The sequence below is a fragment of the Zonotrichia albicollis genome, chromosome 22 (genome assembly GCF_047830755.1).
Source record: "Zonotrichia albicollis isolate bZonAlb1 chromosome 22, bZonAlb1.hap1, whole genome shotgun sequence".
Taxonomy (NCBI): domain Eukaryota; kingdom Metazoa; phylum Chordata; class Aves; order Passeriformes; family Passerellidae; genus Zonotrichia; species Zonotrichia albicollis.
In genome coordinates, this window is record NC_133840.1 from 4,701,266 (window position 1) to 4,727,335 (window position 26,070).

General features: G+C 56.2%; 6 protein-coding genes and 2 non-coding genes across 11 annotated transcripts in view; 6 read left to right on the plus strand and 2 right to left on the minus strand.

Annotated features, from left to right (window-relative positions):
- The first annotated feature begins 222 nt into the window (after positions 1 to 222).
- On the plus strand, positions 223 to 2,357 carry SEBOX (SEBOX homeobox). Its single transcript, XM_074557233.1, has 2 exons — positions 223 to 918; positions 1,042 to 2,357. The coding sequence occupies exons 1-2, from the start codon at positions 445 to 447 to the stop codon at positions 1,288 to 1,290; spliced, it is 723 nt and encodes a 240-aa protein (XP_074413334.1). The 5' UTR covers positions 223 to 444; the 3' UTR covers positions 1,291 to 2,357.
- Positions 1,971 to 4,299, minus strand: VMA12 (vacuolar ATPase assembly factor VMA12). Its single transcript, XM_005493657.4, has 6 exons — positions 4,061 to 4,299; positions 3,910 to 3,983; positions 3,743 to 3,832; positions 2,845 to 2,881; positions 2,449 to 2,561; positions 1,971 to 2,357 (listed from the first exon to the last, which is right to left on the minus strand). The coding sequence occupies exons 1-6, from the start codon at positions 4,230 to 4,232 to the stop codon at positions 2,262 to 2,264; spliced, it is 582 nt and encodes a 193-aa protein (XP_005493714.2). The 5' UTR covers positions 4,233 to 4,299; the 3' UTR covers positions 1,971 to 2,261.
- Positions 4,300 to 4,327: 28 nt separating this feature from the next.
- On the plus strand, positions 4,328 to 11,781 carry POLDIP2 (DNA polymerase delta interacting protein 2). Its single transcript, XM_005493656.4, has 11 exons — positions 4,328 to 4,545; positions 4,882 to 4,963; positions 5,544 to 5,641; positions 6,402 to 6,498; positions 6,968 to 7,043; positions 7,596 to 7,703; positions 7,944 to 8,080; positions 8,998 to 9,024; positions 9,208 to 9,333; positions 9,737 to 9,816; positions 11,301 to 11,781. The coding sequence occupies exons 1-11, from the start codon at positions 4,367 to 4,369 to the stop codon at positions 11,413 to 11,415; spliced, it is 1,125 nt and encodes a 374-aa protein (XP_005493713.2). The 5' UTR covers positions 4,328 to 4,366; the 3' UTR covers positions 11,416 to 11,781.
- A 1,828-nt stretch (positions 11,782 to 13,609) lies between these two features.
- Positions 13,610 to 19,644, plus strand: TSR1 (TSR1 ribosome maturation factor). Of its 2 annotated transcripts, none has more exons than XM_074557221.1 (15): positions 13,610 to 13,778; positions 13,861 to 13,964; positions 14,263 to 14,479; positions 14,560 to 14,694; positions 15,000 to 15,439; positions 15,695 to 15,854; positions 16,145 to 16,308; positions 16,579 to 16,778; positions 17,183 to 17,345; positions 17,567 to 17,677; positions 18,025 to 18,157; positions 18,499 to 18,615; positions 18,860 to 19,000; positions 19,109 to 19,183; positions 19,279 to 19,644. In XM_074557221.1, exons 1-15 carry the CDS (start codon positions 13,673 to 13,675, stop codon positions 19,455 to 19,457), a joined length of 2,445 nt encoding a protein of 814 aa, XP_074413322.1. In that variant the 5' UTR covers positions 13,610 to 13,672; the 3' UTR covers positions 19,458 to 19,644. The 2 variants fall into 2 exon arrangements, with proteins under 2 accessions (XP_074413322.1, XP_005493711.2); XM_005493654.4 differs by having other exon boundaries at positions 13,611 to 13,778; positions 15,000 to 15,430.
- LOC113460095 (small nucleolar RNA SNORD91 family) lies at positions 16,839 to 16,929 on the plus strand. The gene has a single exon (XR_003381803.2). It is a non-coding gene; the product is annotated as a small nucleolar RNA SNORD91 family (small nucleolar RNA).
- Positions 18,204 to 18,294, plus strand: LOC113460091 (small nucleolar RNA SNORD91 family). The gene has a single exon (XR_003381799.2). It is a non-coding gene; the product is annotated as a small nucleolar RNA SNORD91 family (small nucleolar RNA).
- SRR (serine racemase) lies at positions 18,859 to 22,155 on the minus strand. Its single transcript, XM_074557232.1, has 7 exons — positions 21,942 to 22,155; positions 21,610 to 21,745; positions 21,307 to 21,410; positions 21,117 to 21,236; positions 20,951 to 21,025; positions 20,518 to 20,727; positions 18,859 to 20,254 (listed from the first exon to the last, which is right to left on the minus strand). Exons 1-7 carry the CDS (start codon positions 22,119 to 22,121, stop codon positions 20,057 to 20,059), a joined length of 1,023 nt encoding a protein of 340 aa, XP_074413333.1. The 5' UTR covers positions 22,122 to 22,155; the 3' UTR covers positions 18,859 to 20,056.
- SMG6 (SMG6 nonsense mediated mRNA decay factor) overlaps positions 19,453 to 26,070 on the plus strand; it is a 108,306-nt gene continuing 101,688 nt past the window's right edge. For 2 of the 3 annotated variants that reach the window (XM_074557217.1, XM_074557218.1), the window contains exons 1-2: positions 22,151 to 22,305; positions 23,158 to 24,910. In XM_074557217.1, coding sequence (XP_074413318.1) covers positions 22,215 to 22,305; positions 23,158 to 24,910 — 1,844 coding nt within the window. In that variant the 5' untranslated portion in view covers positions 22,151 to 22,214. Of the gene's footprint in view, positions 19,599 to 22,150; positions 22,306 to 23,157; positions 24,911 to 26,070 lie in introns of those variants that run through there. The other variant, XM_005493652.4, reaches the window with a different exon arrangement.

Below are 26,070 nucleotides of genomic sequence, written 5' to 3' on the forward strand. Positions count from 1 at the left end.
CCAGGACGGAATGGCCTCTGTCGCCTCTGTCTCCTCTGTCTCCTCCGTCTCCCCCACAACTTACGGTCTGTCCTGGCCCCGTGGGAGCGTTCTGGGCCGGGGGTCCTGCTGGGGGTCCCCGCCCCGCTCCCCCTCTGGTTCCATGCGGTCCCCAGCACCCGGTGCTCGAGGTGCCCGCAGCGCCCAGCCGGTCCCGGTGGGAACCACCCCCAGCCGGCCCCGGCTGCCCCGCACAACCGGTACCACTGCTCCGGTTAAACATTGACCGTGCCAGCCCTGCGGGAGAGCGGCGGTCGCACGGCGGGGGGCGAGCGGGGGAGGAAGCGCAAGGGGCGGGCGGCAGGTTGGTCTCCGAGCCCTGGGATCCTCCCGGGCCCCACCGTGCCCCGACGGCGGCGTAGGGAGAGCTGTGCGAGCAGCTGGCGTGGGTACCGGTCCCTGGGGATGCTGGGGAGTCAGTCGGGGCTGTCGGGGCTCTGCCATCGGGGGCGCGGAGCTGGGATCGGCCCCGGGAGCCTTTGGGAAGGGCTGGGGGGGGACAGCACCGCCCGCTCGGGGCGGTCCCAGCCCGCCGCGGGGGACCCGGGGGGGATAAAAGCCGGGACGGCGGCGGACCCGGGGGGGCCGGGCAGGATGAGCGCGGCCCCGGGCACCTCCCGCGCTCCCCAGCCGCTGCTCCGCTTCCCCGACGGGGCGGGCGGGCAGGGCGGCGGGGGGGCAGCGGGCGGGGCCGGCGCCCCGGGGCCGTGCCCCTGTCCCTGTCCGTGTCCGGGGGGGCCGCGGAAGCGGCGGCGGACCACGTTCAGCCGGGGGCAGCTGTCGGAGCTGGAGCGGGCCTTCGCCGCCGTGCCCTACCCGGACATCGCCACCCGGGAGCGCCTGGCCGAGCTCACCCAGTTGCCCGAGGCCAAGATCCAGGTGAGAGCAGGCGGGACCCTCCCCTCCATCCTTTCCTCCTTCCTCCCCGGGGCACCCTCTCCTCCGCGGGGCCGCCCTGTCGGGGCGCTGTCGGTGTCTCACAGCTCCCCTCGCCCGTCCCAGGTGTGGTTCCAGAACCGCCGCGCCCGCAGGATCCGTAGCGCCAAGCCGGAGCCGCCGCCGCTGCCGCCGCTGCCGCCGCCCGGGGAGCGGGGTCCCCCCGCGGCACCTCCCGACGGCAGCACCCCGTGCCCGGCCCCTGCCCTGCCGCCGCCGGGATCCCACAGCCCCGCTCGGGGCCTCCCCACCTCGCTGGGCTCCATCTCCGACCTCATCTACAGCGCGGCCATCACCAACCTGGGCGAGCCATAGCCGTGGCAAGGACCCCTGGCTCCTGGGGACCCTCCTGGCACCGCGGCCCCCCCCGGATTAGCGCCAGGATTTCATTAGGGTGTGGAATTACTGCCGGTCCCAAAGGCTCCGAGGATGTCATCCAATATCCTAAATGCTGGTGCGGCCACAGCAGGGACAGCTCCCCATCAGCTCCCTAATACCGACTAATCTTTTGGAAAAAATACCTTAATCTGAGGCTGTGTCCAGGGATGATTGTGGCGTGGCCGCCCCTAATCCGCAGGCACGTTTGCAGGTGCCGGCAGATCTCCCTGGATCAGATATTAAACCGTGTTTCCAGGGGGGCTTAGCTGCCATCAGAGCATTAATCACTGTGTCTGGCCCTGGCAGAGAGCCCACCAGGCAGGTGTCCGGGTCCCCAGGGCCTGCTGTGGGTGTCCCCTCCCCGCTGTGGGTGCACTGAGCTGGCTCTGCTCTCTGTCCCACAGCACCTGAGAAACCCCTGGGCTCAGTGTTGAGGGGTGCTCCCTCCCTACCTCCAGAATCTGGGCAGCATGGTTTGGGAGCACTGTGCATCCCTCACTGTGCAGGCACAGGAAGGTTTGGACAGGAGACGCAGAGGGAGAGGGAAGATTCACATATCTGTGATGTCTTAGATGCCACATCAATATTTCTCCTACCAACAGATACCTCCCAACACGCAGGAACACACAGTGTTATTTATTCTCAGAATAAAAGGACAGGAATTTCCTAGAAGAGGGATGGCAGGAGCTCATGCCCCTCTCCCTGCTGGGGTGGTTGGAGTCCACAGCCATTCCCTCTCCTGTTCTGCAGCTCTGGGATTTCCAACCCAAGATTCATTTCAGGAGCGAGCAGCAAAGGACGAGCCTGAGGAGTGCAGCAGGAACAGGCACAGATAGGACAAGATCTGTCCCAAATTAGCAGCTCCTGAAGAGGACAAAATCCTCCAGCATGAAGCCTGCAGTCCATGGTCACAGTTTCCCAAGGTCCCCTTCGAGGGTCCGCACCATCACGTACAGCTCGGCCAGGCCCACCACCGAGGCCACAATGACAGCTGACAGGACACGCTGGGGACACAAAAGAGACAGAGAGGTGACCCTGGGTGTCCAGCCTGGCCAGCAGACAGCACAGAGGGGCTCCAGGGACTGGCTCACTCACTGCAGCTGTCTCTGCAAAGATGTACTGGCTGCCCAGGTAGGTGCAGGCAAAGGCGGCCACCACGGTGACAATGAAGTTGAAGATGGTGATGACAACGGCTTTCACGGAGCGAACTGGGGACACAGGGGTGGAGGAGCTGGTTTTAGGTAAGGCTGGACACAAGGTGTAATCATGCACAGCTGCCTCAGCTGTAGATGTAATCCTGGGGAGTCACACTCTTGGTGCCTCCAGAAATATTAGTGAGAATGCCCAAGACGCTCCTTTATTCAAGGAACACTTCAGTGCATGGAAACCTCCTGGTGAGATATTCCGAGAGGGAAGGGCTGTCACCAGCTGGAGATGGAGCAGTTCCCATGCCTGACCTGCCACATGCCAACAGGACAGGGAGCCACTCACCTTGCCTCCCAAATTCAGCCAATGGCCCGTTCATCTCCTGAAAGAGGGAATTGAAACAGCTTGTGATCACTTGTATTTTCATGTTAATATGTTAATGTTATTACTGTGTGTGCAGAATAAAAGCAATGCCAATGCCCTGTCCCGTCCACAAGACTCTGAGGTTTTGGGTGGGTGGGCTGTGGGGGAGCAGCAGCTTCACAGCACAAAGGTTTCTCCGAGATTTTGCACAAGCTCTGCTAAAACCACCCTGGATTATAGATCACACATGGCTTGGCTTGGAAGGGGACCTTAAATACCATCTTCTTCTAGCCCCTGCCATGAGCAGGGACACCTTTCACTAAACCAGGTCAAACCTGGAGGGGTCCAGCTTGGCAGAGAGCAAAGCAGATCCTCCCATGAGAGTTAATGGGCACCTGGATGCCAGGTACAGTGTGGAAGGGCAGAATGGGATCCCAAGGGATGCCAGCAGGAAGGAATGCTGACTGGTCTGAACAGCCACCCTGCCAGAAGATCTCAGCTCTCTCAGGAAAGAATGAGTGCCCACATATAATCTTGTATTTTCAGCTTTTACCTCGACATGAATGAAGCAATTTTAAAACTATGACAAAAATTTAACCAGCAGAGATGCTCCCAGTCAAACATTTACGGCATGTGCTCAGTCTCCCAGAACAGAACCTGAGATCTCTGGCACAGAGAGCAGTTCCCAAAAGTCAGTATGTCTAATTCACCACCCTGTTAATCCTGTCCTAAACACTTCTGTTGTTTCCGGTGTATTTACAGTGTGCTCTCCTCCAGTGCCTCCCACATACCCTCTGCACTGCACTCACTCTAAGGGGGAAAATCTCCTTTGCTCTCAGGTGTTTGAGGGATGAATCCTGGCACTGCAGCAGCCCCTCACCTGGCCGGTGATGTTGCGGGTCATCCGCTGGTACTCCTCGTGTGCCAGCTTGGCCTTGATCCGCTCCAGCCGTGCCACCAGCTCGGGGTTCTGCGGGAGGCACAGACCCACCGTGAGGCCCGGCAGCCGCCGCCTCCTCCCGCGGCTCCGGGCCGGCCCTCACTCACCCGCGGCGGCACCGGCACCTCGGGCAGGTGGATCTCGCATCCCTCCAGTAGCTCGTGTAGGTGCAGCGGAGACCCTGCGGGCGGGGCACGGCGCGGTCACGGCGCGATCCCGGCCGCGGTCACGGCGCGATCTCGGCGCAGCGCGGCCTACCTGCCTCCCTCAGCGCGGCGTGCAGCCTCCGCAGCAGCCCGAACGGCACCAGCGCTCCTTCCTCCGCCAGCGCCGCCTCCAGCTCATCCCTCAGCGCGGCGGGCAGCGCCGCCAACTCTCCGTCCCGCACCGCCCGCCGCAGCCGCGGCCCGGCCCGCACGGAGGACGCCATGTTGGGCCCGGCCGGCGTTGCCGGGGCGACCGGGAGGGGCGGTGAGGGGAACCATAGAGACGGCGGGGCGGGGCGGCGCGGGCGCGGGCGGGCGGGGCGGGCGGCGCGGGGCACTGTGGGCCGCGGGCGGTGGGATGTCGGGCGGCGCGGCGCGGCGGTACGTGGCGGCGGCGCTGGGCCGGGCCCGGGCCCGCGGGCCGCCCCCGCTCTGGGAGCCGCCCCCCGCCCGCCACCTGCGCGCTCTGGGCACCGGGGGGGCGGTGGCGGCGCTGCCGCCGTTGCTGCTGCCGCCGAGGCGGCACCTCTCGTCGCGGTGAGGCCTGTGAGGAGTTCTGTGTGGGCAGGGGGGTGAGGGGGTGATTGAGGGTGAGGGGAGTTGGGGTCTGTTGAGTCACTGGGGGAGAACTGAAAGAGCTGGAGGCTGTCAGGGTTGACATATGGGAGAGGAGGGATTGGGCTAAAGGGACAGCTGGGTGAAGGTGTCCAGGGCTGTGGGGAGAGGGGACACTGGCAAAAGGTGGAGGGCAGGGCAGGGACTGGGCTGTTTGTGGGGTGCCCGAGGGACACACAAGGTGGGCAGCAGTGTCCCCCTGGGCTGGGCGCTGTTTCAGCCCCTGCAAACCCTCCCAAGCTGCCTCTCTGCTCGCAGGAACCGTCCCGAGGGCAAAGTGCTGGAGACCGTGGGGGTGTTTGAGGCCCCGAAGCAGCACGGGAAATACGAGACAGGCCAGGTAAGGCGTTCTGGGGGGCACAGCTGGCCCTGCGGGCTCCTGGCACAGGGAATGGGCAGCTGGGGGATTTCCTGTAAGGAGAAGTCAGCAGTAGAAGGCTGGGAGTTTCACAGCTCAGTGCTCCTTGTCTGTGCTGTGTCTGCAGTTTGTCAGTCATCTGACAATAGCAGCTTGATAAGAATCTGCAGCACAACACAACTTTTTGTTGTTGTTTTGGCGTTTGCTCCACTGTCTCACTTCGGGGTTTTCTCTCTTAAGAATCCAAAGAGACAATCAGTGAATTTGAGAAATAAGAATTAAACTTGTAATTCCTGTCCTGAGGACTCTCAGATCTGATTGTGAGCAGTCTCTCCTTTCTGCTGCTCTATTACTGGTTTAGTCCTTCCCTTTTATGGGATAGAGCTGACATGGATTTCTTCTCCCATCCCAAACTGTTTCTCTCTTTCTGCTCTGGGCCATCACAGTGATGTTTCTCCCCGTATCCCCCTCCCACACTTTAAACCTTTTGCAAATGTTTGTAGTTCTACCCCAGATAACAGATTTTTAAAATAATTTAGCTGCAATTATTTATTCCTTCCAGCTCTTCCTGCACAGTGTGTTTGGCTATCGAGGAATAGTCCTGTTTCCCTGGCAAGCCAGGCTTTATGATCGGGATGTGGCTTCTCCTGTCACAGAAAAGTAAGGATTTGAGGATTTGGACTGTTAGATTTGCATTTTGTAGTGAATTACCTTTTTGGGGTAAAAAAGTGTTTTTAAGGAGGGGAAACAGCATGGGTTTGTTTGCATGAGTGTGAACTAGGAGAGATCATTAAAGAGATACTTCATTATTAAGTATTGAGTAATATTAATTAGAGACATAATGGAAGTATGGAGGATAAAAGTGTGTGTATGGAGGAAATAAAAATTAATTTAAAATTATGCCAATGACATTTTGTATTATACAAAAAGATCCTTTTTGGGTTAGATCCAGGCTCCTGTGTTACCACTTGGAGGCTGCTGTAGGTTGCCAGTGAACTGGATTTGTCAACCTCCTCCTCAACTTCAATCCACTAAGCCAAGTTCATCCTTCTTGAGCTGCTGTTCAGTTCTCTCCCCTCTTGCATCTGTGTTTCTCCTGGCCTGTGATCAGTTGTGCTGGGAAGGAGTGAGGATCAGAGAGAAAATCAGAGGGCAGTAGGAATATCCACCCCAGAAAGGAGCCTGCACTGAGCAGGAAAGACCTCTGAGCTGTTGGAGCTGTGTCAGACACCACTGATGGTCATCTCAGCTCGTCTGTCATTGTGTGGGTGGCTCGTGGGGCTTTGGTTTGGGTGCAGCCAGATGATTACAGGCTGCAAAATGTCTTTTTAAAAAATCATTGTTTATAAGTGCTTGGTTGTGGTAACAAGAATTTGCTGCCATCCTGGGCTTGGGCTCAGAGCTTTGCTTTTCTCTTCAGGAGCGAGAATGTGGCAGGCCATGGTTCCAAAGAGGTCAAGGGTAAAACACACACTTACTACCAGGTGTTAATAGATGCCCGGGATTGTCCACATATAGTAAGTAATGAGTAATGTTGGTGTTGAAACTTGAGTATCTTCTCCTACATGAGTGGTTCAAAGGGACAGACACTGAAGCAAAATTACTTTGGTGGCTAACTGGATTGGTTAGGATTTTTGGATAAATTTGTTCTTCAAGGCATGTTTTCCCTGAGAGAGATCATCTGGAATGTCATACAACTGTTTTCTGGATCATGTTTCCCTTTTCCAACCTCCTTTCTTGTTCCTGGTGCTGTTCCCACCCTGTTGCATGCAGGTTATTAGGAATGTGACCTACAGCACTGAAAATGCTTCTCACTTGTCTGAGTGGGGAGTTAGCCCAGAGGAGTTAAATTGAGAGAATTCTGAGGTGAATTGGTTAAATGAAATAAACATTATGTGCTTTATAAACCTCACTAATAAGCTGAAATATGACTGGAAGCTGTCCTGCAGCAGTGCACACAAAGACATAAACCTCCCTGTTTCTCAGTCCCAGAGATCACAGACAGAGGCAGTGACGTTCCTGGCAAATCATGATGACAGCAGAGCCCTCTATGCCATCCCAGGTGAGTGAAATCCTCCTGCAGCCTCTGCTCCTTGTGAGGTGAGGTCAGAAAAAATATCAGTGGAGTGGCAATTCCTACAGGACGTTCTGCAGTGGGTCTGTCCATGGCTTAGGGCTGTGCTGGACACAACAGAGTGACTAAAGTGCAGGAAGCCCTTTGGGTAGCTGCAGGTTGTGATCAGACACAGCCATGTCTGGTTTGAGCTCTTGAGGCATAGATTCCATACCAAGTTCTACATGGGCTGTTCTGCTTTGTGGTCAGGACAGCTGGATTTATTCCTCTCCTGGGCATTTCCTGCCCAGAGTGCTTTTGGGGCAGTGCAGGCACTTTGCAGGGCAGCGTGTGTTTATCAGAGGAGTCACTCCATGAAAAATCTCACAGGAGAACACTGCCAAGAGTTATTCCTGGCACATCTCCTCCATTCTTCATTGCAGTTGTGATATTAGCTTTGACTTCTGCTGCCAAAGTCCTTTTTTCTCACTAGTGCGATCAATTTTTCTGCCAGGAGACTCTGCTGGAGAGGTTCCATAGGTTTTGGGGTTTCTTTTTCAGGTTTAGACTATGTAAGCCATGAAGACATCCTTCCCTACAGCTCCACTGATCAAGTGCCCATCCAGCACGAGCTCTTTGAGAGGTTCCTCATGTACGACCAAACAAAAGGTAAATTCTGGCTGCACAGGGAATTCTCCAGAGCCAGATGGTGCTCTATAAAAATACCCAGTGCTCTATAAAAAATACCCAAACCCCACCATCTTGAATATGGTATAAAAATCATGTCTGGCTTGGGGTTTGTTACAGTGAAGCTGCCTTTGAATATTTATTTTAACCATGTGAAAGGAATTGTGTTGAGGGCAGAGCAGTCCAGCTACAGTGTTTCCTCTCACCTTTCCCTCCCCACAGTCCCACCTTTTGTAGCAAGGGACACTCTGTGTGCGTGGCAGGAGAAGAACCACCCCTGGCTGGAGCTCTCGGATGTGCACCGAGAAACCACAGAGAACATCCGTGTCACTGTCATCCCCTTCTACATGGGCATGAGGGTAAGTCTCTGCTGCCCTGGTAATTCTGCCATTTGTTTCACTGGCTGGTTTTTGTAAGATTGGTTTGCTGCCTGAAGGTACCTTCTGCTTCCTGTAGAAATGATATTTAACCACATTTGCCATTTTGTTCTCATGGGTATAAACATGAAACTGTTTTGCCATGTATTTTTGGAGAACATCTCCTGCATATTGGCTTTTGCTGGTTATCAGTAGGATGAGAAATAACCTGTAATGTTCTGGACAACAGTGCTAGCAAGATATTTGGGAAGACTTGAGTTAGTCCTGTTAGTGCCTCAGTCATGTGAGGTGAGGCTGGGGCCATCTGCTCTGTAACAACAGCCACATTTGTTATCCTGCCCAGTGATGGGCTGCAGCTCCCTGCCCATTTCCTGCCTCTAGTTTGGCTTTAGAGGGTTTGGCTAAAGCCTTCTGGATTTAGCTGATAACCATGTGCTCTTTATGGCACAGAACTTCACGTGGACCATCCAAAATAATGCAACCCCAACAGACTCCTGAGTGGGAGAGCTGGGAATTCCCACAGGGAGCCTGAGCTGTGGCAGGTGCACGTTTTGATGTGGATTTGCAGCTTTTGTGGAGTGCAGCAGATGTTTGTCAGAAAAACAGGTGCCCAAAGGCAAGGAAAGGGGTGGTTTTAGATCTGTAGAAAGTGCATAATTACATAGAGATGAACCCTGGGGGTTGTCACGAGCTCCTTGCAGATCTCCCACGTCATGATTGGTGCGGAGCAGAGGCAGTGCCAGGCTCTCAGAGAGCAGCTGTCTGTGCTCATGTGAGTTGTCTGCGTCACCCTGGCACGGAGTGAGAGCCCCTGTGCCGGTGCTGTGGTGACAGCTGAAGAGGTTTTTGGCACCTCACATCCAAGGGCAGCTGCTAAAGTCTTTTGTTTCTCTTGACAGGAAGCCCAGAATTCCCATGTCTACTGGGTAAGTGCCTTTTGTATCACGGAGCAGCCAAAGGGAAGGAGTTAATTTGCTGTGGCATCACTGCAGTGTGATGAGCTCTGAGGGAGAGTAGCCTTTGCCTGGCAACTGTTTCCCAGTACCAGCTGCAGGTTATCAACTGCTTGCAGCTGATTCCAGCTCTTGATAAGTCTTTGTTCTGCCCAGTGGCGCTACTGCATCCGCCTGGAGAACCTGGACAGCGAGGTGGTGCAGCTGAGAGAACGGCACTGGAGGATATTCAGCTTGTCTGGCACCTTGGAGACAGTCCGGGGCCGTGGGGTTGTAGGAAGGGTAGGTACCATCCACACTGTTTTTTGGGAAACATTGCCCTTTGCTGGAGTTCTCTCACTTGGCTGTGTGGATTTGCCAGTAAATTGCACAGTGGGCACTTGAAATAGATGGAGTGGGAAGCAGGCGGTGATAAAAGTCACATGAGCTTTTCATCTGTTGTTTGTCTGTGTGAACTGAAACCTCACACTGAGTATTAGAGGGTGATCCTAAATGACTGGTGGTTGGAAAACTGGAATAATAACAGGATTCTGGTGGTACTCAGTGGACAAATTGTTTGCTGTGTAATTGGGAGAAATGTTGGGGTGTAGGTCTCTGTTTGGTTTTGTTTCATGCTATATAAATTTCCTGTTGATGCCTATCTGTGGTAGAATTGCTGATGCCCAGTGGTCTCTTGTTTTCTCAGGAGCCAGTTTTGTCCAAAGAGCAGCCAGCATTTCAGTACAGCAGCCACGTCTCCCTGCAGGCATCCAGTGGTCACATGTGGTAAGAAAAGAAGCCCTCATTGCTGCAGCAGTGTTTTGGGTGTAGGACCCCCCAGCAGAGAGCTGGGGTGCAGTTTGCAGCCTGGGGTTGTGGCTGAAATCTGTGTGGAAGTGGAGAGGACAGGGCATAGTTGGTAGCTAAAATCTGATGAGCTTCTTTCTAGCTGTATCCCAGTTAGTGATGATCTGTTGGTTCTCTGCACCAGGAGGGGTTCCAGGATAATTTTTCCTCCTGCTGTGGTTTGTGCTAGACTGGATTTAAAGACATGAAGCAGTTATTCCTTTTGTCCTTGGTGCAAGAGCCAAGGCCTTGTGCTGGTGATTCCCTCAGCAGCAGGGATGTGTGCTCTGGTATCTCCTTTCTTGAGAGAGGATTGGGCTTTAACTCCATCTCTGTTCACTTCTGTGTCAGGAATTGGCATGCAGGGGTTTTCCCAGTTTAGACCAGTTAAGGACTTCAGTCTAACTGGTGCTTAAGTTTCTTCTGGTGTAAGTGCAGGGAGGGAAGTGCCCAGCTGAGCTGTTCTTTTCCTGTGCCTTGGGGTTAAAGCAGCTTCCCTTTATTTGCCTTTTGGCTGGGTTAGCACATTTGGTGCCACCTCTGTGTGGACAAGGATTGCACAGCCACCTCTTGCCTTCTGTATGACAGGTCCTTCTGCATTTTTTTAAGGAAATCTCCTTCCAAGTTAGGTTGCATTTGAGTTGGGAAAAGCAGGAGAGCAGCTCTTTGCATATAGGGTGTACCTTGTTTGCCATGTGAAGTGTTTTGAATTGCCCGAATGGATGCCCTGGGGAATAAAACCAGATGGTCTAGGAGTTTTTCCCTCTCTGCATACATCCTGAAGATAGAGAGACAAAGGTTCTGCAGCTCAGAAGCTGCTCAGCTGGACTTCTGGTATTCTGTTGTGTCCTCTTTGTCCTGAGAACCTGTTAATTTATCTCCACAGCCCTCTTGCCCACGTTGTGTTCTGCAGTACATCTGTCTTTAGCTCAGAGCAGTAAACAATGGTTGTACCAGGACAGGCAGGTTCAGCTCTGAAATGCAAAGCTGAAGCTGTTCCAAATTATATCTGTGATGGGATTTCTTAATGTCACAGGCAACCAGTGGAGCCCCTGCCAAGAAACACAAATCTGAATTTCCGTGTAACCAGTCTGTAAAAACAGCTCAGATGGCTCTGTGTCCTGCAGAGTGGGAGTTGGCTAAACACCACTGCAGGTGCATGGAGGGTGCTTGACTTCTGTGGGCTGCAATCATCACAGCTTTGTGCAGGAAATGTGTCAGGGATGTGCTGTAGAACTGCCCAGGAGTCCTCCAAAAATGAGGAGTTATGTTTGCAGCTGAGCCCATATCCTTGCTGCTGGACCAGCCTTGCAGATGCACCCCCAGGATGTTGAAGAGCTCAGGTTTTACCTTTTTACTGATGCTTCCTAGGTGTGTCCTGTTTGTCCCTGGCCTCAGTGTGACCTGTGCCATTATTTTTGCAGGGGCACTTTTCGGTTTGAGAGGCCTGATGGCTCCCACTTTGATGTGCGAATCCCACCCTTTTCCCTGGAAAGCAACAAAGATGAGAAGACCCCTCCCTCCGGCCTTCACTGGTAGATCAGAGTGCCCAGAGCCACGGAGGCCTGTGTGTGTTGTAGACCTTTGCCTCCCCTTTATGCTGCAGCCAAGAACACGGAGCTTTTAAACATTTTAAACCATTTCTGTTTTAACTGTTGTCTGCCAGGGAGGCTTTTTTTGGGAACTTTACTACTGGCTCTTCTCTCAGGCTGCTTGTAAAACATAAGCTGTGTTCCAGGTAACCCTTTCCCTCTGTGGCACCTGCTGGGTTTTTGGGGCTGGGGGATGCAGATCTGTGCTACTGCACAAGACTGGCCCCCCTCAGCAGGCCTGGACCCTTTCCAATGTGTTGTGACTTCTCTGCAATGTGAGGTTTCTCTAATAAACTGGCCCTTCCAGTTGCAACCAGTCTTCCTTCCTAAGCCAAGGCCATGGCTTTGCATCCAGCCTGTCCCAGCTTGTTGCTCCCCCAGAGTTGTTGCTGCTTCAGAAGCAGCTGCTCCTCCTTTAGGGATCAGGAATGTGAGCTCAGCTTTCCTGCAGTGCAGCTGCTTTTTGGGATTCAGCCAGGGCTGGAGCAGCCTGTGAGCTCCACTCGTGGCACAGCTTGTCTGGGCTTTGTGCTGTGACACAAAGCCTGTTCTTTTTGGAGAAGAGGGTGCAGAGGGGACAAGGTGGGTGACATTTGGTGCTGTCACAGTGTCCTGTGTGTGCTCAGTACTGTGATGGCACAGGAGAGCTGAGGGGAGCCCTTCCCCTGCCAGGGCTTTGCTTTGCTGCAGGGATTTCCATGTCAGCAGCTCCCCTGCTCACACTGTGGCTGCACCCATATTTCTTTGGTAGTTGGTAGTTTCTGTCCAGGAATGCTTGTTTTCACCTGGAATGCTGTGAGGCAGGGCTTGGCTTTCTGCTCCTGCTTGCTCTGCTTGCCAGGCTGTGATGTTTTGGTGGCATGGAGGGCCCTGCAGGATGTGAAATCCTGTAAGATGACAATGAATGGATGTGTGGGAAAGCCAGAGCAGCTCTGAGGATTGCAAAGATCATCAGCCCCCGTGGTGTGGGACCCTTGTGGCTGCCTCTGGGCATCCAGACTTCTGCATCACTCTGAGGCAGGAGTACTTGGCCTTGTGGTAACCCTAGGAAGAGTTTCCAACCTTTCTCCTTTCCAACCTTCCTCCTTTCCAACCTTCCTCCTTTCCTAGTCTTGCATAAATGACAAGGTGTAACTAACTCACAGGATGTTTTCCTTGATTTAGAAGTATCCCAGTTATTCCCTCTTCCCTGGAACCCCCTCTGAGCAGCCTGTTTGCCTTTGGCTCTGGAGGGCAGAGCTGTGAGCAAACAGCCTTGGGGGAGACTCTGATCTGTCCCACAGGCAGTGGATCCCTGTTTAGAGAGACTCAATCACTGCAGTGTTCATCTGTTTATCACCAGTCTCTTCAGTCTTGTGTCTTCCTTCCTCTCAGGTAGCCCGTGCTCAAATTTAGACTTTGCAAGGTTCAAACAGCCAGCCTGCTTTTAGGGGTAGAAAAGGATCCCTAAAGACCATTCACAGCTGACAACCCCCCATTGCTGCTGTCCTGCTGATTTCCTCTCAGGAGGAGGAGGTGGGAAGACGCCTCGAGTTCCGAGGCAGCAGGAGCCTGTAGGACCCTGCTTTTCCCTTCCCATGCAGCTGCCCTGCCCTCCCTCGGGTTCCTTCAGCTTTCCTGGCGATTGCAACACCCCCGTGAATGTTTAACCCCGCTGCTCCGCCCCGAAGGGATGGAGTGATCCCGGGGCAGGCTCTGCTGGGCTTTGGGGTGATGTCCCACGAGGGCTGAGGTAGGAACGGACATTCCTGCCTGGATAATCATTGGCGAGACCGAGGTCACCGCGGTAACACAGCAGGAATGTTTCCACTCCAGCAGGCTTTGCCGGCCTGTCCTGGCGCCTGGGCGCGACGCCAGAGGCTCGGCAGGGCCTTTCCCGAACCGCTTCATCCCTGCGGTGCCTTCCCGGAGCGCGGCCGAGCCCCGTCCCCCTCTCGGTGTAAATACCTGTACAAAGAACCGACCAATAAAGCGCTGAACGAACGCTTGTGCCTCCCGCCTCTCATTGCCCAGCGGCGATACGGCCACCAACCCCGCTGCTCCTCCCTCCTTTTCCCATTCCCGGGGCTCCTTTCCCTTTCTCTGGGTTCCGTTCCCGGTCCGGTCCCTCCCGGTGCCCACGTGGATCCCCGCATTCCCCGTCGCGCCGGAAGTGACGCGCATCGGCCGCGCCGAGGCGGTGCCGGTGGCGGCGAGGCGGCAGCATGGTGATGGCGGCGGCGGGCGCGCACCGGCCCGGGCCGCTCAAGCAGCAGAACAAGGCTCACAAAGGCGGCAAGCACAGCGGCTCCTCGCAGCGCCGCGCTGGAGGTGAGGCGGGACGGGCTCCCCGCCGGTTCCCCGCCGCTCTCGGCCAGCCCTGACCGTTCTCTTTCCGTTCCCCCCCTCCCAGGCCGCGTCCCCGTCAAGGCCCAGCCCCGCCGGCGGCTCCGCGATCTGAACAGGGTGGACCGGCGGCATCAGGCGCTGCAGCTGCGCCGGCAGCGCAAGGAGGCGGTGAGGCACCGGGGGAACCGGGCCGGTTGTTGCGGGGCAGCGGGAAAGGGCTCGGTTCGAGTCTCTACCGGAGTGGCTTGGATTGGGGCTGGGGGGTCCGGATGGGGGCGGTGCGGCTGGGCCGGTTCGGGACTTTGCGGGGGAACGAGCGGGGCCCGGGCCCGGTTGGGCTTGGGTCAAACGGAGCGTTACGGACCGGCTGCGTTCGGGCTGCGGTGTGGGGGAGCCTGGCCTGGTCCGGGGGCGGGAGAGGAGCCGCGCTCGGGTTGGCATTCGAGCCCTGCCCGTGTGCCCGCAGGTGCTGGCGGAGAAGCGCAGCCTCGGCAGCAGGGACGGGCCCCCGCACCTCGTGGTTGTGGTGCTGCTGCACAGCAGGGCTGCGGCCCAGGACTCGCTGCGGCTGCTGCAGAGCCAGGACTCGGCCACTGTCCGTGCGGATGAGGGCGGAGCTGGCGGCTTTGCCCTGCTCTGCCCGCGGCTCAAGCAGCGCTGGCGCTTTGTCACAGCCCAGGCAGGTGAGGAGGCGCCGCTGTGGGTTGGGTTCTTGGTTCTGGTGCCTCTGGCAGCCCCACTAACAGAGGTGTTTTGGGTGCAGGGGATCTCCACGCTGTTCTAGACCTTGCCAAGGTTGCTGACTCCCTGCTCTTCATCCTGGACCCTGTGGATGGCTGGGACAGTGAAGGGGAGCACTGCCTCTCCTGCCTCTTCGCACAGGGGCTGCCCAGTTATGGTGAGAAATGTTTTGGGTTTCTGTGGGTGCTTCATGGAGATTGAGTGTCACAATAATTAAATTTCACGGCTCTGCCACCTCCAGTGAGAATAATATTTTTCTTTTGTTGAGGTGGAAGTTCTTTCAGTTTATGGCCATTGCTCCCTCTCCTGTTGGGCACCACTGAAACCAGTAAAACTCCCTTTGTACCTTGTGGTGCAAATCTGGCCATTTGGGCTGCTGATATCCAAATATTTGCCTGTGTTTGGTAAAAAGAACAGCAGAAGGTTTAGGATTTGATCCGAGCTCTGTTCTCTGCTCGCCAGCTCTGGCTGTCCCGGGAGGCACTGACCTGCCCCCTAAGAAGAGGATAGATGCCAGGAAGAAACTCTCCAAGTGCATTGAGAAGCGTTTTCCTGAGGCCAAGCTGTTCCCACTGAACACAGAGCAGGAATCCTCTCTGCTCCTGAGGCACCTGAGCTCCCAGAAGCAGAGGCACCTGGCCTTCCGTGCCCGCCGTGCTCACCTGCTGGCCCACATGGCTGAGTTTGTGCCCAGCCAGGACAGTGACCTGGTGGGGACCCTGAAGGTGTCAGGCTTTGTCCGGGGACAGACCCTCAACGTGAACAGCCTGGTGCACATTGTGGGGCACGGGGATTTCCAGCTGAGCCAGGTGGATGCTCCCCCTGACCCGCTCTCTTTGAACCCACGTGTGGTTAAAGGACAGAAGAGGAGTCAGCAGGACATGGAGGTTCAGGTGTGTGGGGTGAGAGCTTTGTCAGTCCTTTTAGAACACAAGGTTTCTAAAGTTTCATTGGGGGAAATAGACCTGTGGGAAATATGTGGGTGAGGAGAGGGGAAAGGGGGTTTTGTCTGTGCCCTGGTGCTGGGCTGAGGTTCTGTGCCTGGAGTGTGTAATGAAAGTTTTGTCACAACATCATGAAGGGAGTTTGACCTGAGGCTGTCTGCAAGCTTCAGTTGGGTGTGCTCAGATCTAGGAGCTCTGCTTTTCCCCTTTCAGGATGACTCTGGAAATGGTGCTGTGGAGATGGAGGAAGATGTCAAGGTGCTGATGAAGGCAGATCCAAGCAAGCAGGAGTCTCTGCAGTCAGAAGTGGTTCCTGATCCCATGGAAGGGGAGCAGACGTGGCCCACTGAAGAAGAGCTGCAGGAAGCAGAGGGTGAGCAGAAGCAATAGCTCTGTATCTCTTCCCTGTCCCTCTTAGGAGGGTTGTTAGAAACTTCTGTCACCAGGGTGGCTATGAAGAAGCATCTCAGTTGGGATGGCTTCCATCCCCAGTCCCATCAGGTGGTTTTGCCTGGCAAGTTAGCAGGTTTTGGCTGTCCTGACAAATTCTGTGCTGGGAAAAAAGCAATTCTAGTCTAGATCTGGTTTTGGCTGTCTTGGTGTAAATGTTGCTGAGGGGAAGGAGAACTGTTCCTGTATTAATCACTGGTGGGACTCCTACAGATTCTCTGAAGGCAAACAGGAGGGTGGTGAAGGTCCCCAAAGGCACATCCAAGTACCAGGCTGCCTGGATTGTGGATGATGGAGAAGAAGGCAGCGAGAAAGATGATGATGATGATGAAGATGATGACATGGATGATGATCTGATGGAAGAGGCAGTTTCTCAGGTACCTCCAAGAGCTGATAGTACAGGTGCTCTCCAGGCCATTATTGCATGTTCTAGGAAGATTCTGTCCTATGCAAGGGTATGGTGCAGAGCCAGGACTTGCCTGGATCTCCACTGCTAAATCCCTGCATATATCACATTTCTTCTTTGGCCTGTTAGACCCCAAAATGATGGGCTGGGGTCCCAAAGCCCACAGTGTGAGCACACCCAGGGTGCCAGAGCTGCATGCACAGCTCTGAGTGCTCACAGGCTTTGTGCTGCCCTGTGCCAGGAGGGGGAGAGCAGTGAGGAGGAGGAGGCTGGGGAGGAGGAGAGCGAGACCATGACCGTGTCCGAGTGCCTGCGGGATGAGCAGTACGACGAGAAGATGGAGGAGGATGAGCAGATGCTGGAGAGATACAAGCAGGAGAGGATGGATGAGATGTTTCCAGATGAGGTGGACACGCCACGGGATGTTCCTGCCAGAGTCAGGTAAGAGATGGGATGCTTTGCTGGGAGAGGAGCTGGAAGGTTCCTTTCTGTTTCATTTGGTGAGGAAGCCTGTGATGTCTTAGCCGTGGTGTCTGAACCTGGCTGAAGGATTCTTCTGAAGACTCTTTTTGGCTCTGAGGCTTCCATAGCATGCATTAGTTGGCAGGGAGAACTGGATCCAGACCTGGGAGAAAGAGGAGGATGGACCTGAGGCAAGCACAGGTTGTTTGGGCATTTGGTTGCTGGTTTTAGCTCTCTTTGCACTGACACTTTCCTGAGGGCTAATGTTTGCTTTGCACCCTCTGTCCTGGTGTGTGAGACCCTGCAGACCACAGCTGGTGGTGAAGGATGGGATTCACCTCAATTGTTTAAGTAATTTGTCTTTCCTGCTCTCTGTTCTCAAGGTTCCAGAAGTACAGGGGGCTGAAAAGCTTCAGGACTTCTCCTTGGGACCCCAAAGAGAATCTTCCAAGGGATTATGCCAGGATCTTCCAGTTCCAGGACTTCTCCCGAACCAGAAAGAACCTCTTCAGGCAAATAGAGAAGGAGGAGACTGAGGGAGCCTCGGTAATTCCTTTTTATTGATCCCTTTCCTATTATGTTCCTTTGCTCCCAATAGGAGTGACTCATGAGGGAGGTGGCTGGGTGGATCTTTGAGCCAGCTGGTTCTTACCGTGAAGCCCTAAGTCCAGACAGTTTTCTCCTGGATTCCCTCCCTAATCCAGGCACATCTTCTGACACATTTTTTCTGTTGAGAGACGTGTTCACAACTGTTCCTGTATTGGCAGGTGGGCTGGTACGTTACACTTCATGTCTGCAATGTCCCTGTCTCTGTGATGGAGAGCTTCAAGGAGGGGAAACCCCTGGTGCTGTTCTCACTGCTTCCCCACGAACAAAAGGTGAGCACAAGGAATATACCCTGGAGGGATGTGCAGCTCCCTGTTCCTTCAGGCTGCATGGCCTGGGGAGGGTCTGGCTGCAGAGGGTTTGGGCTGAAATCTCCCCACATTGCTCCTGTTTCAGAGGGTCTGGCTGCAGAGGATTTGTGCTGCAATCTCCCCAGATTGCTCCTGTTTCAGAGCAGGTCGAAGCACACAGAAACTGCTGGGGGGCAGGTTAGGAGAAAGTGTCTGAGCCTGGTCACCAGTGACCTTTTGGGACCCCATTTTTCAGGACATTCATCTCTGCTGCAATGTCCTGTTGCTTTCTGCTGCCCTTCATCCCCTGACTGTGCTGCCTCTTGCAGATGTCCGTGTTGAACTTCCTGGTGCGTCGGCACCCAGGCAACAGCGAGCCAGTGAGGGCCAAGGAGGAGCTGATCTTCCACTGCGGCTTCAGGCGCTTCCGAGCATCCCCCCTGTTCTCCCAGCACACCTCAGGTTTGTCAGGGACTGGTACAGCAGCAGTGGGGCTGGGAATTCTGGAGCAGGAAGCCTGTGATGTCTTAGCCGTGGTGTCTGAACCTGGCTGAAGGATTCTTGTGAAGACTCTCTTTGGCTCTGAGGCTTCCAGGGCAGGCACTAAACCATGGGGAGTAGAATGGCTTGGGAAGGGTGGTTCACTGATCCAGGTTCCATGCCAGAGGATCACCTTCATTCCCACATACTCAGTGCCAGCAGAGGAGGGGTGTTTGTTGAACAGGGGACAATGAGCTCTGGGGTTTCCCACAGCTCTGAGGGCTGCTCTTGGCCTGAAGTTGATAATTTCTTTTCTGTCCTAGCTGATAAGCACAAGCTGGAGCGTTTCCTGCGCCCAGATGCTGCCCTGGTGGTGACTGTCTATGCTCCCATCACTTTCCCTCCTGCCTCAGTGCTGGTTTTTAAACAGAGAAATAATGGTGAGTTAATAAATGCTGAGGAGGTGATGTCTGGGAAACAAACTGTCCCCAAACCCTGCTTACAAGTCCATCTCTCCAGAAAGCATGACTTAAAAAAGCTGTTCCCTTCCTGCTGTTTGAGATGAGCTCCTCTCTCTCCCTGTCATCACTTGTCTGGGCCTGCAGCCCTTTGGGGAAGGGGTTTGTGGTGGGGAGGGGGTGATGCAGGCACCTGCCCTGGTGCAATGGTGACTCTGCCTGGCAGGAATGCACGACCTCATTGCCACGGGCTCCCTGCTCTCCGTGGACCCCGACAGGATCGTCATCAAGCGCCTGGTGCTCAGTGGCCACCCCTTCAAGATCTTCACCAAGATGGCTGTGGTGCGATACATGTTCTTCAACAGAGGTACAGCTGGTCTCTGGTGGGAGGAGGGGTTCTGGGAGTTCTGTCCCTGTGCTTGTGTTGGTGCAGCACAGCCTGTTCCTTACCTGCCTTTTGTGTTTCCATCTCCAGAGGATGTGATGTGGTTCAAGCCCGTGGAGCTGAGGACAAAGTGGGGACGCAGAGGGCACATCAAGGAGCCATTAGGTAGGTTTGATTTGGTGTTTATCTCTGTGTTCTGACATGGTGTGATCCTCCTGTGCCTGAGAGACTGCTAATGGCCTCTTCTGCCCTCTGCCTAGGGACCCATGGGCACATGAAGTGCCACTTTGATGGGCAGCTCAAGTCCCAGGACACGGTGCTGCTGAACCTCTACAAGCGCGTTTTTCCCAAATGGACTTATGACCCTCACGTCCCAGAGCCTGTGCCGTGGGTGAGGAGTGAGAGTGCTCTGCCAGAGCAGGAGGTGGAGATGGAATGAGTCTCCAGCACGGCTGGAGTTTGTGCCTTGGCTCCCTGGATGCTGTTCTTGGCCCGTGCACTGTGAGGACAGCACTGATGCCTTGGACGTGTTACTGCTGGGGTCTGTACAGGGGCAGCTGCGTGGCCAGCTGCTGCTCAGGTACCAGCTATAGCTATTTATTTTAATGGAAAATGTCAAAAATGCCTCAGTGCCTCTGTCGTGGTGGTGGCCAGGAAGGAGGCTGTGAGCACCCCTTGTCCACTGACCCCACTGGGATTGTTTCAGTCCCTCGTGCCCTGCCACATGGGGTGAGGGGGATTGTGCTGTGTGGAGGAGTTTGCTGGCAGTTCCTGTGCTGCTGAGAAAGAAGAGCCAAGTAGCAGCTGGGGAGGGTGACTGAGTGCAGCTCTCTGGAGGCCCAGGCCAGAGCAAGGCAGCTGGGGAGGGGAGAACAGGCAGTGCTTTGTTTCCAGGCTCCCCACAGAGACCAATGCCAGCTCCCCTTATCCCTCCACAAAAAACTCCCAAACATTTGGACTCGATCTGTTTTTAGTAGCGCACAAACCACCGCACAAATCCAGAGTGAGCTTTTCATTCCTTGAAACACCACTCCATCCTCATTCTGCTTTCCCAGAGAGCTCTGTGAGCCAGGTCAGGGATCTCAGGTCCACATTTCCCCCACACAGCACGATGCAAACGTTCTGCACATCCCGGGGGACTGCCTGGAACTGCTCCGAGAGCACGGCCGCCAGTCCCACGCCTGCTGTTGGCTCAATCAGCAGCTTCATCCTTTCCCACACCAGCCACGTGGCTCGCTGTGGGGACAGGGCAGCAGCAGCTGTCAGCCCAGCAGCCAGCACAGGCTGCTCCAGGGCATCCCTGCAGCACTCTGGGAAGGGAGGGCAGAGCTCCCAACAGCCCTTTCCAGCTGGAGACAGCGTGGGTGTCACAGCTGCAGTGGTGCACAGGGGGTTTGTGCTGCTCTGGGAATGTGCTGGGGTGAGCAGAGGGGCAGGGCAGGGCTTGGAGGCAGCTGCCTGCTGGCAGCTACCGTGAGAAGGGAGGGGAGCCCCTTTACCTTGATTTCTTCCTCTGAGACTGTCAGGACATCATCAACCAAGTCCCTGATGATGGGCCACGTGTTGGGCCCAATGCTGGTTTTTACCGCATCTGCGATGGTGTCCCGCGGGTGGAGGTTGGGGGTCAGCTCCCCTCTGAACTTGGACTGGTAACAGTCATCCACATTGCTTGGCTCAGCAGCAAACACCTTCACATCTGGCCTCAAAGCCTGGGGAGAGCAGGAGGAGCCACTGGGGTGACACCAATGTGTGCCTGTCCCCTGTTTCTGTGTGTGCAGGGGGTAAGCAGGCCCTGCTGCTGCTGCCATGCAGACCCCAGGCAGTCAGTGTCTTTCACTGCAGGGTCTTTGTGTTTCTAAAGTTAAAAGCTGCTGCCTGCCTTGAGAGTCCTGCCCTTCCCACAGGGAGATTCCTGGATAAGCTATTACCTACCTTGATGGCGACTGCTATTCCTGCAACCATTCCTCCACCTCCAACAGGAACCACCACTGCATTTACCTGGGGTGCCTGTGCAGAAAGGAAGTGTGAGGGCTTCTGACACTTTGTGTCCCCCTTTTTGCTGTGCCCCTGCACGGGCTGGGCTCTGCATTTCCCTCACCTGCTCCAGCACCTCCAGGGCAATGGTGCCTTGCCCTGCAATCACTGCCGGGTCCTGGTTGGGGTGCACCAGGACTCCTCCTGTCTCCTGGACTACACTGGATGCTGTCTCTGCTCTGGACTAAGGGAAAGCACAGCAGTCACCTCTCTCTGCCTGGGAAGTGCCCCTGACCCATCTCCCTGTGCCTTACCTTGTCACTGGGTTCACATGGCACCAGTGTGGCACCATAGGCACGAATGGCATCTTGCTTACACTGTGGGGCAGTCCTGGGCACCACGATGTAGGCAGGAATCCCTGTGGCATGAGAGGAGTCAATCCAACAGCCCAAAAGCCACAGCAGCCCGTTCAAACTGCAGGAGCAGGCAATGCCTTGCCTATGCCAGCTCCTGCATGGGTTCAGGAGAGGGATCTCCATCTTCTCCAACTGAACCAGCTCTGTATTTACCCCGTGCCTGCCTCTGGGAGCTGGGTGGGAGGTCGGGGTACGGGTTACCTTCTGCCTGGGCAGCACAGGCGAGTGCCTGCCCGTGGTTGCCGCTGCTGTGTGTGACCACAGCGCGGGGCAGCTCCCGGCCCGTGCGCTGCCGCTCCTCCACGAGGCTCCTCACGGCGTTCAGGGCTCCGCGGATCTGCGGGGACAGCGCAGTCCTGGGGGTGCTGGGCTGAACATCCTCCTCACAGCACTCCCCGAGCCCTGGGCAGCACCGTTCACCCCAGAGAATTAACAGGGCGGCAGGAGCTGTGGGTGCCGGCGCAACGCGAGTTTCCCTCTTGCAAAAAGCGACCTTTGCCCTGGGGCTTCGCAGTGCCGCCATCCCCGCGCACCTTGAAGGATCCGGTCTTCTGCACGAGCTCGCACTTGAAGAGCAGCTTCCTGCCGGCCATGCGGTCCAGCCCGGCGCAGGTGAGCAGCGGGGTGCGGTGGATACGGCCCCGCAGCCGCCGCTCCGCATCCCGCACCTCGCCCAGCCCCAGCGGCGGCGGCGCGGCTCCGTGCGCGGCCATGTGCGCGCTCCCGTGCGCGCCTGCGCGCGGCCGCGCCGGCGGTTTGTCCCTGCGCGGCCGCCGTCGGCGCCGCCCGCCCCCGGCGCTGCCAAGATGGCGGAGGGGCTGGAGCGCGTCCGCGTCTCGGCCGCCGAGCTGCGGGACATGGTGGCGGCGCAGGCCCGCGCGGCCGGCGGCGGGCGAGGTGAGGGGGGCCGGGGGCACTCGCGACCCGCTACCGGGCCGGTCCTTCCGCGCACGGGCGGCTGCCCGCGGCCGCTCACGGCCCCGTGGCCGCGCTGCGCCTGGGGTAGGGCTTGGGGCAGAGCTGCCGCCCCGCCGGCGCCGGCTCGGAGCTGTCCGGGCTGGGAGCGCACAGCACCCACCACGGGGAGCCTGCGGGGCAGACGGAGGCACCCGGAGCGGCTTTGCCTCGGGATGGTCAGTCCCAGCCCCTCGGGGTCCTCCGGGCTGAGCCCCCGGTACCGGCGGATCCCGGGCTCCGGTGTTGAGAGGGAGAAAGTTTGGGGAATGCAGCGGGGAGCAGCCCGGCTTCGGTGGGGCGTTTAACCGTGCGAAGTCCGGCCTGGGCTCTGTAACGATTTTTTTTTTTTTTTGTAAATACGGTTAAAGGAGGAGGAGAGAGAGACGTTACCGGATTGTGAGCAATGGGGAAAGGCGCCTTTGAGGCGAACGGTCCGGTGGCAGAGCGGGCGCTGCTGGGGATGGCAGCTCCTGCACCCACAGCAGGCTGTGACTGCTGCTGAACCTGCCGTGATACAACTTTACTCTTGCTGCTTGTGCTCAAATCTGGTGGTGTGCTTTGAGGAAAAACCTGTTGCAGGATGGGATTTGTAAATGGATCAGGCCAAGGATTTGGTCAGTTGTGTTAGAGTTTCTCATTTTCTACTTTTTCTCTGTGATTTCCTGTAAATATTGACATAGATTTTCAGATCTCTCCTGGACCTGCCCTGAGGGTGGCAGGCCCTTTGCCTTGACTTGATTATTTGTCATGGTATTTTTTGGGACTAACTTTCTTCTGTCTGTTTTTCCCCAGAAAACATGAAGGAGGTGAAGGAGCCAAGGCACCGCAAAGACAACAGGCGCCCAGACCAGGAGATTTACAAACCTGGCCTCTCCAGACTGAGGAGCAAACTTGTGTCACCAAAGCAAGAGGCTTCGGAGAAGGAAAGGAGCAGAGCTGAGGAGGACAAGGAGGAGAGTGCTGGGGACAAGGACTCTGTGGGAATAGGAACTCCAGCTGTGGAGGACTGTGACAAAAGTGATGGCCCCAAGCAGAACGGTCCTTCACAGGAGAAGGAAGAAACAGAGACCAAAGGCGGCCTGCAAAGCCAGGAAAACTCATCCAAGCAGCCCATTGTGGATGAGTGGTGCCCAAAGGCCCCCAGGAGAACCAAGAAACCAGACCAACAGATCTACCAGCCTGGGAAACGCCTGCACTCTGCTGCTAAAGAGCCCTCCCTGCAGCCGGCCAGCGAGGACATCACCGGGAGGATGGAGCAGCTCAAAGTCGAGGGAGATGAGGAGACTGAGAAAAGCACTGGAAAAGACAACAACAGGAAAACCAAATCCAGCAAGGAGGACAGAGAGGGGAGCCAGGCAGGGGAAGCACTGAAAGCCTCTAGGGGGGACAAAGGGAGGCGAGCAGAGCGGGGTGACAGGGTGAGGAGGGCGGGGGATGAGGGGCTGCCGGGGAAGCTGGGCTCCACCAAGCGCTATTCCCGCACGGACAAACGGCGCAGCCGCTACCGCACCTGCAGCACCAGCTCAGCCGGCAGCAACAACAGCACGGACGGAGCCCTGCTCGTGGACGGTGTGGAGAGGAGGCAGGAGCGTGCCAGGGAGAGGACACGTCCCAGGAAGCAGCTCTCCGTGTCCTCCACAGACTCCCTGGATGATGACAGGATTGATGAGGCTGAGGTGTACGTCTCCAGCAGGAATTCAGACAGGAGGAGGCATTCAGAGCAGAGCCGAGCTTCCAGGAGTGAGAGTGAGTGGAGCAGCAATGGCAGGGAAGCCAAGGGACCCTTTCGAGTGACATTTGACAGCAGGACCACGAGCAGGGACAGCAGCTTGGCAGATACAGATAAAAAAAAGTCCCTGAAGGCCTTAGAGGTTTCAGAGGCAAGGAGCCAGAGCAGGGAGCCCCAAGGGAGGGGCCGTGGGATTCTGTTCCTGCCTGCCAACACGGACCTCTCTGCCAGCTCGGTGGGTGTCCCTGAAGCCACTCACCCCGGCCCCAGGCTGCTGCTGGGCGGGGCTGGCAGCAAAGGCGCCCGGAGCCGGGGCCGGGGTGGCACCGCCCGCCGCCTGTGGGACCCAAACAACCCGGACCAAAAACCCGCCCTGAAGAGCCAGACTGCTCAGCTTCACTTCCTAGACACGGATGATGAAGTGAGCCCCACCTCCTGGGGGGAAGCCCGCCAGGCCCAGCCCTCCTATTATAAATTCCAGAACTCTGACAACCCCTATTATTACCCTCGTGCCTCCGGGCAAGGCCCCCAGTATCCCTACGGGGGATATTCCCTGCAGTATCCTATGGGTCCAACCAACGGGGTGTACCCAGGAGCTTATTACCCTGGGTACCCTGGCCAGGCAGGGCAGTACCTGTGTGGCCCACTCCCTCCTACTCCTCTGAGCCCCGAGATGGAGCAGCAGATGAGGAACATGCAGCAGCAGGAGCTCAGCAAGCTCCTGCGAGAGGCTGGGAACCAGGAGCAGCAGCTCAGCAACCTCCTGTCCAGAGACCGCATCAGCCCGGAGGGGCTGGAGAAGATGGCCCAGCTGAGGTTGGTGGGTGGGCTGGGGAGGGTGAAATACAGGAGAATGGTGTCTCCTTGGGGATCTCAGTGGCTGGGAGATGTGGCACTGGGTTGTCAGGTTTTGGTGGGCCTGGTCTGTTTGTTGTGTGCCCACGGTGTGTGGGTGGTGGAAGGAAGCTGTGGGTGAGGATGGATGTCACTTCCCTGTTGCTTCCTGTGCTTGGTGAATGCCTTGCAGGGACACAGAGGACCAGGACAAGCACCTGCTGAAGATTTTTGGTTCTCCTGGCTCTTGCTGGAGCTGATGTTTCTCAGTTCCAGTGCTCCCAGTGTTTGTTGTCAGACTTCTGCTTTCTTACCTATCCTTAGTGTGTGCTCAGGAAATGTTTTGTGTGTTCTCCTGCTGTCAGTGGCAGTGCCTTTCCAGTGCTGTGTTGTTTTGCTCTTGATGCCACTCAGCGTGGTGACCCTCCGGTGGGAGTAGCCTGGTGATGCCAGTCTGTCAGGAGAGCAGTAACACTGTTGCTCTGGGGGATGGTTAATATGGCTGCAACAAGTTTCAAGTTGGCATCTTTCACGTTTATTTGTGATCTCTGTGTCTGCAGGGCTTCTCTGGAGGTTGTTTTTCAGAGCTGACTGACAGCAAATCTAGCGAGTGAACTCATTTCAGGGCTTGTTCTGTGTTTTGGGCACTTGCTCTATAAACCACGGGGTGGAATATGTCTGTGATTAAAGCAGCACTTGAGGTTTCAGATTTTTCTCAAGGAGCTGAGGTGTCCCAGAGCTGTTTTGTGGAGGGAGAGGAAAGACTGGAGTGCTTTGTGGAGGGCACAGCTGACCCTGTCCTTGCTGGCACTGCCCCTTGTGCCCTGCCTGTGTCCAAGTGCACACAGTTCCAGTTGTGTAGGGATTTTCACCTGATATCCATCTGTGGAAATGTCCAGTTCCCTTGGTGTTTGTGCTGTCCAGGTGTGTGTGCAGGGTTTGGGGACTGTGTGGGGTCAGGCAGCCCATCCTGGCTCTGTGCTTTGGGCAGGAACCCACCAGCATCCTTCTCTTATCCTGTCGGGCTCTTCCAGGCATTGCCATCAGGCTTCACTCCAGCCTTTACCATCCACACTCTCCCACTGTGTCTGTAGGACCTGAAAGATTGTAAGGAATAAGGCAGGAACAGCTGAGGATCCCCT